Below are 9,290 nucleotides of genomic sequence, written 5' to 3'. Positions count from 1 at the left end.
GTTTTATAATATATGCGTTTTATAATATTGAGGGACGAAATTTGTTGCATTAAGTGAAAATTTGTTGAGTTTCTAATGTTTGAGAAAATTTGTTGGGCCTATAATGTTTGTGGAAAAAATTTATTGTGTTATAGTAAGGAGATGGTCCTAATGAGACGACGATGCCTTGAACAGTAGCGAGGTTGTCATTAGTAGTTACGTTGCGTGTCTATGAATCATACATGGTTGAGTCTGTGATAGGGTTGTTTACTGCATGTGGTGTGTTAAGTAATTCAAATATTGGTCTTTGGAGGTTGAACATGTGGTATGTGTTAGACAGTTGATGATGATGGTGTAGTGGGACGGTGTTTCTAGAGAACTGTGAACCTATGTCGGATAAACGGTAATGTCGACCTTAGTTCCGTGTCGTGTGATTCGGGAGAGGATGAGTCGAACTTCGGGGACAAAGTTCATTTTAAGGGGAGAAGACTGTAATACCCGTCCTTTTAGGGACTCGTTGACCAACCTTGACCGACCTTTGGGGCAGGTGATAGCCTTTAGGAATGCGTGCAAAAAGATGTCTCGAGTTTTGTTTAACCTTGGGATTGTGTGTTACTCGATAGAGTAGAGGCTGGGTACTCGATCGAGTAGGGGCCACTCGATCGAGTAGGTCGGTTACTCGATCGAGTAGCGTCTTTTCAGTGAGGGTTTATAGTCGTGTTTTGATAAATCGCAAATTATTTCCGCCTCCTTCCTTCAGACCTAGATGTCGCCTCTCTCCTTTCCCTTCACCTTAATTCCTTCCGTGGGAGCCTTTGAGGATGCTAGTGCCTTGTGGATGGGTTGCTTGAGTCGGGTAGCGGTCTTAACGCCGATCTAGGGTGCGTAGGTATGTCATCATCATCATCTTTGTCTTTATTGTTCCTTGTAGGATTATGGTAGTAGTAATAGTCTGTTATGTTGTTTGTATAGGGGATGCTTACTTGGTTGATGTCATGTGTTTGATCGAGGAGTTGCTGCGATTGGTCAAAGGTAGGTTTGCCTACTCAGTTTTTGTTGGTTTTTTAGAGTGTCGGTTGTTGTTGTTGTTGTTGCTGCTGCTGTTGTTGTCGTTGTTGTATTGTTGTCATGGTTACTGTGATGCAGCTATTGTGGGCTGATCGTCTGTGGTTTTCGAGGTGCGTCCTCGGCTGAGTGGAGTCACTTGCGGGAGTGGCTTCACGCCTTAGTTTCGCCCACCGTGTAACCCGCCACGGGAGGAGATATGCACATTAATGGGACAGGGTTTATCGCTCGGTATGATGAGCGGGGATTTGGTGGGTACGGCTACGGTCACCCACTGGCAGGGCTGGTCCAGTGGACAGTCGGTGACGGTGATTGATTGGTGGAGTTGTGGCTTGTGTTTATGTTGTTGTTCTGTAATGTTTGCCAGTGGTTCGTGTGTCTCTTCAGTTACTGACCTTGTGTGGTTTGTCTTTTGTTTGCTTTTGTTGTGTCTGCCGTGATCCCTTATGGTGAGCAGTCGGTTCTAGAAGGTGCTGTTTTGGATGGTAGATGGAGTCCTGGCGGGTTGAGTCTTCATGAGTAATGACAGGAGTAGTCTATATAGTTTTGACGAGTTGCATCTTTTGTATTAGTAGTTTGGTTTTACCGCTTGTAAAATATTTATAAATGTTCTTTTATTGACCTTTGATGATTATTTTCCTCGGGCAACCGAGATGGTAACACCTTTATATGCTAGGAAAGGTCTTGTTAAGGCTCCTTGGTATATGGGGGTGTTACAAGAAATGTGAAGACTGTCGAATACCATTAAGAGAGGAAACCACTAGGAATCCATCTGCGATTATTTCTACCATCCATGATCTTGACAGCATAACATAATTTTTTTTTTATCATATCTAGGAAAATAACACTGTTTGGGATTATACATTAATATTTCTACTCTGTCTAGAAATTAAAATATCTATAATCCTTTTATGATTCAAAATCAGTCACCATTCCCCTTTCAAGCAAGCAACAAAAATCCCTAATTATTCGAAAGCAAAGCTCCCGAATTCTGAATAATGATGAAATTATAAAGCAGTAACTCAAAATAAAGGAATGAGAAATTGATTCGACTATATACCCGCACCAACCATGAAAAGGAAAAACTTTCAACATGATCAGGACATTTAAGGTCCAACACAAAAGGTGGTACAAGGTTCCAAATAAATTTTCCACTCTTGTAACTTGAATCAACTTCGATGCGGCCTTTTGTCCTTCTTCCTCCTTAGCTGGTCTTGCGTGTGTTTCTCATTCCCCCTCAGGTGTTTGGATAAAAGGTTGGTCCACTAGAAGCTTAGCCCCTAACCCATTCATCTCCGAACTCCTTGCGATTAAGAATGGCCTTATTTTTGCAGCTTCAAACATTGGAAATGTTATCGTTAGTTCCGATTGCACACTTGCGGTTAATACGATTTTGGGTAACTCAGCTCCCTGTGGACCTTTTATTAACATCATTTTGGAGTGCAGGGATCTTTTAAAAGTCTCACCTTCAACGACCATTATCTATGAGAAAAGGTCAACTAACCATGTAGCGGATGTCGTCTCCAAGTTTGCTTTACGTGACCCGAGCTCTAATAATGGCGTTTTTAGCTGAGATTATGCACCCGCTTTTGCTTTATTATTGTATAATTTGGATCTTGCTCATATTTGTACTCCCTTATCCCCGGATCGGACCCTCCTCCCTAGTTTGTATTGAACGCTCTTTTATGCTTAATTTATCGTTCATTCCCACAAAAAAAAAAGAATCATGTAGAGAGTGCTTGACAATCGCATCGGTAACCACACTAGCTGTAATACCCCTGACTTTAGGTGGCGCACTCGGCCGAGTACAGCAGAGTAATCAATCGAATGACACTCACTCGACCTAGCATAGGTGATCAAATACCTTGATCAATTAAGCTCAGTGAATTACCTTGTTAAACAGAGGCTTAGTCTTATTGAATGTCGTTAACCTCTTTAAATCTCAATTATTATGATAGATAGTTCAAGAGACGCATATTTTTCTAGCTTTCTTAGACCCTTCATGTAGCCCTTATACGTGTTTTTATTACAATCAATTAAAAAACACTAGTTGTTTTATTAATTTAATCACTCTTAAACCTCAACTAATTAATAATTTGATCATTTAATTGTTTTTTTTTTGTTTGGAAGAAAGGAGCATTATATAAATAAACCAAACAGAGTTAAGATTACATCACGGGGGCGGGTCAGGGGAAAGAGGCGCGTAGGCCAAAACAGAGTCTAAAGTACAGAGTTCTACAACAAAAGGAGGGGGGTGATCCCACTCAAAACAACCCGACAAAGTACTAGAGTCCCTAATGGAGTGATGGGCAATGTCATCAGCGACACGGTTGGCCGATCTCTTCTCAAATACAAGCTTCAAATACGGGTAGTCCTGCAAGAGGGTCCTACACTCAAGAATAATGTTAGTAAACGGTCCACAGGGGACAGAGGTGCATAAAATGGATGTAACCGCATCAAGACAGTCAGAGGCAATCAAGACATTATTCACAAGGATTCTAGAGCGTAAAATCCCATCTCGAATGGCAAGGACCTCACACAGGTAAGGGTTAGGACCAAGGAGGCGGGTGGACCAACCTAAAACCCAGGAACCAAGACCGTCTCTGATGACACACCCTAGGCTAGCTACGGAAGAGGAGGGGGAAAAGGCCGCGTCAACGTTGGTTTTAAACCAACCAAGCGGCGGAGGGGCCCAGCTCAAAGGGTAGCTAAAGGCATCAAGGTGGGTGGAACATGTAACGGGGGCAGTGAGAGGACAGATAGAGGCACGGGTCCAGGCAAAGGATTGGGAGGCGACCGAGGCACAGAAGGTGGAAGAGGAGGGAGAGGTGGATGCGGAGGGGGAGAAGGTTAAATCACAGCGACGCAACCAAAGGCGCCAAAGGGCGAAGGTGAAAAGAGTAATACAACTACGGGATTGGGAGGTGCAGTTGTCATAGATCCAGTGGTGGAGGTCAGCAGTGAAAAAGGAGCCAGGGGCATTAAAGATAGACCAATAGTGGGAGGCAAACCTACAGTCACGAAGAGCATGGAGAGTGGTCTCGGGAATAGAGGGGTTAGGACACAGGGAGCAGGACGAACAGGGCAAGATGTTTTTACCAAAAAGGGAAGCCTTATGCGGTAATTTATTCCACCACATAAGCCAGAGGAAGACTTTGATTCGAGGTTGGGTTGGGAGGTACCAAAGCCAGTTTAGGTTATCAGGGAAGGGGGAGAGGGTGAGGGTGTGGGGAGGACGACAAAGGGAGGCATAAGCGTCACTGATAGAGAACTTGCCTTTGGGGGCAAGGGAGGTGGAAAGGGTATCCGGTCTAGGAGTAATCGGGATGGGGATGGAAAGAATGCTGTTAATGATGTAATCGGGGAGGACGAAATCAAGGGAGTCAAAGTCCCAAACTCCATTGGAGATAATAGTGCAAAGTTTAGCATTGGAGGAAGAAGAGCTAAGGGGGCCCAGAACGAGGGATCTGAGAGGGCCAAGGTCAAGCCAAGGGTCATCCCAAAGGCTGATGGTGGAGCCGTCTCCAATGGACCAAGAGAGGTGGTCTTTAAGAATGTTCCACCCTTTCACAATGTTCTTCCAAATATAGGAACCTCTAGAGAAGGAGCGACGGGAAGGAGTGCAATATTTATTGCGGATGGCCTTAGCGGCAGTGGAGGAGTGGTTTAGGAGGATGGTAGAGCTGAGCTTAGTTGAGAGGGCATCATTAAGGGGCTCGGCGGCTTTAATTCCAAGACCGCCCATGGAGAGGGGGAGGGTGACAAGGTCCCAGTTTGCAAGATGTAATTTGTTGGCGGAATGGCTTGACCAAAGGAAGCTCCTAGTGGTTTTGTCAATGTCGCGGAGAATGGAGGAAGGGAGGCGAATGCATTGCATCGCATGGTTGGGAATAGCATTAATGGTGGATTTGATCAGGCATAACCTACCGGTTCTAGACAGAAACCTAGATTTCCAAGTGGCAAGTTTAGACTGAATGTTATCCAAGATATAGTGTAGATCAGATCGCTTAGGTTTCCTACCAAGAAGGGGAAAGCCAAGATAAGTGCCAAGCACTACTACAGAAATCATGAAGGACATCGGACTTCTAGACACATGGACATCGGATTATAGGCCGATGTAGAGTTCAGTCCCGTCCATATGGGGTGTAATGGACATGGGACTTTAAACCGATGTCCATTAATATATGCACATCGGATTTTTAAATATATCCGATGTCCATATGAGTAATGAACATCAGATTTTAACATTAATCCGATGTCCATATGTGTAATGTACATCAGATTTTTATAGAAAGCCCATGTCCTTTGAAGCTAGAATTACATCGAACTTTTATAAATCCATGTCCTTTTGTTTTTTTTTTTAAAAAAAAATTGAAAAGAGCAGGCCAATTCATATTGCATTACACCAATTTGAATGCCAAAACATTAATACAAAACATGCCAACTGCCATTCAACCAAAATGATCGATTTCAATTAATAAAAACCGATCCCAATCAACATACAACGCAACCGTCTCCGTCATCCGAATTCAACAACTAACGAACAACAACAAAGGCTATAACAAATCCCAGCCAACATAACATATGGTCTTGCAGATCATGTAATCAGTTTTTCAAAATACAACTACCTAATACATTACTACGCTAGCTAGCTATCTACGGCTAGATATTGAGAAAATAGTTCGCGCACAAGTCCCGAACCTCATCTAATTCTTCTTGTGAATATGGCGTGGTGTCTTGAAAAACCTGTAATGCATATTAATGACAATGGGGCGATCGAGACATGGCCTCACAAGGGCAGCTTCATATAAGCTAATAATTAAGGGAAGAGGGTGCAAAATGCTAGCTCATTGAATTGGCAGCAGGTTCGCCCACAATGCGTATAGGCAGCAGGTCAAAGTAGGATAATTACTTGAAAAAATACCGAGTTTTGCTATGTCGAAACTGACCTCATTGATAGCTTTTGTTGGATTAGAACGCATGACGATTTCCAGCATGTACCTCATGACGTAGTACCCGCATTCTACAACACCTTGTTGACGAGCACACTAAAACAACAACTCGACAAGAATTAAACCAATAACATGACTTTGTCAATTAAAAGTGATTGATGATCAGACATTGAATTTGTCGTCATAATAAGCAACAACTTACATTATGTTGCAGCCATTGCGGTGCTTGAGAACGCATTCTTTCCCCACCATTGTAGCCGTATACTCTTACTGATCTAAATATAAACATGGTTTCAAATAAATGATTGTCAACCAATAATAGTTGCCATTTTTAATGTTCTAATCAGTTGAACATTTATTTATGTGCATATCAATAAATGAACTATTAAGATGAACTTACGCATTAATTAAAGATCTCAACTTTGACGACCGACTTTCCTAGTGAGTCGAACCAATGCACTTGATTATGATCAGCAACGTCAATCACAACGAGCATCCAATGATCACTGTAAATAATTTGTAACTTATTTACATGATAATCAATAATAAATGGTGACAGTTTTGTTTATTTAAAAGGCAAGGTTGATCAGCACTTACTCATCGTAATATGGAGCGATGTAAAATTTCCTTTTCAAATCTTTCATCCTTTTAGAAAGTATGGTTACTGCTTTATCTGAGGCATAACCTATTTGTGAAATAATTTCGACATAAGAACCCGTATATTTGTCGGTCACGATGCTATCCAAGTACCTATAACAATATACGTATAAGTATAACCAACATTTACGGTAAATAATCAACCTTTTCCATGGAAGCAGATTAAAAGTTAAAGGAACGAGCGTAACGAGTAGCTTCAAGAAACCTACTCGACGTGGTGGCGAGATGTTGCGCTTTGAATAACCAATACAGTAGATGTTGCTGATTGAATAACCAATGCAAAACTAAATAATGAGATGCAATAATTGTAGTATACATACCCAAGAAAAGTGTCAATGACTCCAAGGGAGATCTTATTCATGTTCAACAATGAAGCTATGTCTTCCTTGGCGAGGCGCAACCTTTTCTTGGATCCTAGGACATTCTCGATCAAATTAACATCGGTCACTTGATTATCGCGCATCACACTAACTACCCTTGTCAGTAATCGTCTACAATCGTAATTTTGGTCCAAAAGCGCTTTCAACTGGTTGTTTGATCTTGTCACTGATCCACCACCACTTATCTTACTTTTACCACTTTCTACTTTCTGGGAATTAGAAGTTCCAGATGTCTTCCGTCTTTTGGGTTTAGGTGTCGTCGCAGTCTTTTCCGTAATCTTTTCCCCAGTCTTTTCCCCCATCTTCTCCCCTGTCTTCTCCCCTCTCTCTGATTCCAGGTTTTTCTGACATTCCTGGGAAAAAAGAATTACACCTATAATTATTAGAGCTTGCTTTCAGTGGCAAGAACTAAAAAAAGACGGTTAACTGTATGGCTTTCATACCTTTACGTAGCGTAAAGTGATTCCATTTTTCGGCCAAAGTACAAAGGAACCAAGGGCATCACCAACAGTAGCAAATTCCTCAGTTGGTATAGGTAATGGTGTGTCATCCTTACCTTCCATGAGAACGTAAATGCATACCCTGAACGTTTCTGCTCCAATTTTTTTACCGTGACAAACTGATGCCTGACTTGTGGTCTTGAATACTCGTCCAAGTGCCACCTTAGTGAAGTCATCAGTATCTTGCACAGCTAGCTCACATTCAAATCCCTGCGGAGCAGTGGACAAGCAAGCAACCAGCAGCATAAGTAAAATGTTTATTATCAATTCAGAAATATATATATGATCACTAACATAGTCAATTGTTGCTAGATTTAATTACCTTCTCAGGTATGGCATCAAATGGATCAGAAATATGATCACTAACATTCCCACTGCTGCAATTCATCTCGACCTCAGCTGCGTCTTTCTCATTGTGAACGGAATAACTAACATTCCCATTTGTCTGTTTCTCCCCCATCATTTTTTCAAAGTCTTTATAAACCTCTGACCTCACTTGTTCTGTGATCTGCTTTGTAAGCTTCTCTAAAAACTCTGGTGAAATGACAGTAGTACTCTCATCTCGAGTTCGTTTGCATCTGCCAAAGTACTGCTTATGCCCGACTCGACCCCCAACACCTCTAACACGACCATAATGCTCAGCGTTCAAGCGCTTTTGTCAATTCATCAACTTTTCCGCTAGGTACAAATTCTCCTTTCTTGACCTTTTCCTTCAACACTTCCTGTTTGCAATTATTTTCATTAAATTGTAGCACATGGCATGGAGTATTATATATGATTTTTACTGAGTAGTGATAAACAGAAATGGAGTACTCACCGACTCTTCAACTATTTTTTCTCTCTCGAATTTATACATGCTCCGTCATTGCCTCTCTTCCTCTATCCATAAATCACCTCGTTTTATGATAGTTGGGGTTTGACTACTTTCTTCTGCTGAGTCGTCTATCCCCGTTCCTTTCTCTTTTTCTTGTTCTTTGATCTTCAATTTTGCTTTCAATTTTTCTTCCAATTTCTGCTTGGCTTTTCGATATCCTCCACGAGACATTCTGTGAGGGTACTTGTTCTTACTCTGCCTCTCTGCAGCAACCTTACTTATAGCCTGCAAAAATAAAAGAGAACGACTTATTAGCAGAATACGAACTTATTTATTACTACCAAAGATGATACTAAAATATAAACGAATCAATCTAAGTACTTACTTTAAATTCTTCTGACAGTCGAGACTCTTTAAACTCCTTCCATACTTCATATTTGATGTAAGGATACTTCTTTACCGGATCAGTCTCAACAGGCAACTTTCGACCTTTAGGGGGTTTTCGATAAACATACACTGCAGTCAATTTTGACTTAAAGTTTGTCCACGTGGTATTTGCAATTTTGATAACTTGCTGGTACTTTGTCTTTGGAATGTCAAAAACTGACTACAAATGCCAAAACATCATATGTGATTTCGAATGTCCAAAATTTGTCATTAATAATAAGCGGGAAAATTAATTAGTATCTTACCAAAACCTCATCCCAAATCTTCAGCTTAAGCTCCTCTCCCACATGCTTCCATGTACGAATGGTAATTGCCACTTTCGAGCGTCCAAGTAGACCAACATAACTCGTATACTTAACACCAATCTTCTCAATTGGCTCACCATCAGAATCAAATTCTACTTTAAGCTTTTTACCTTGATCACGTAATGCTGTCAACTCCTTCATAAGCACCACGCTTTTGATCTTTCTTGGACGAGTTGTACTACTACATGGTA

General features: G+C 41.4%; 1 protein-coding gene across 1 annotated transcript; it reads right to left on the bottom strand.

Annotated features, from left to right (window-relative positions):
• Positions 1-6,589: 6,589 nt before the first annotated feature.
• LOC141588786 (uncharacterized) lies at positions 6,590-8,192 on the bottom strand. The gene is made up of 4 exons (XM_074410212.1): positions 7,856-8,192; positions 7,477-7,743; positions 6,863-7,386; positions 6,590-6,746 (listed from the first exon to the last, which is right to left on the bottom strand). The coding sequence occupies exons 1-4, from the start codon at positions 7,994-7,996 to the stop codon at positions 6,590-6,592; spliced, it is 1,089 nt and encodes a 362-aa protein (XP_074266313.1). The 5' UTR covers positions 7,997-8,192.
• Between the last annotated feature and the right edge of the window lie 1,098 nt (positions 8,193-9,290).

The sequence above is a fragment of the Silene latifolia genome, chromosome 6 (assembly GCF_048544455.1).
Source record: "Silene latifolia isolate original U9 population chromosome 6, ASM4854445v1, whole genome shotgun sequence".
Classification (NCBI taxonomy): domain Eukaryota; kingdom Viridiplantae; phylum Streptophyta; class Magnoliopsida; order Caryophyllales; family Caryophyllaceae; genus Silene; species Silene latifolia.
This window is presented reverse-complemented; position numbering and strand designations above follow the sequence as displayed.

Coding starts and splice junctions, on each gene's coding strand:
- LOC141588786 (XM_074410212.1), bottom strand. CDS start 7,996: ATGATGGGGGAGAAACAGACAAATGGGAATGTTAGTTATTCCGTTCAC. Junction 7,387..7,476: donor TCACTTTACGCTACGTAAAG/GTATGAAAGCCA, acceptor CTTTTTTCCCAG/GAATGTCAGAAAAACCTGGA. Junction 6,747..6,862: donor ACATCTCGCCACCACGTCGA/GTAGGTTTCTTG, acceptor ATATTGTTATAG/GTACTTGGATAGCATCGTGA.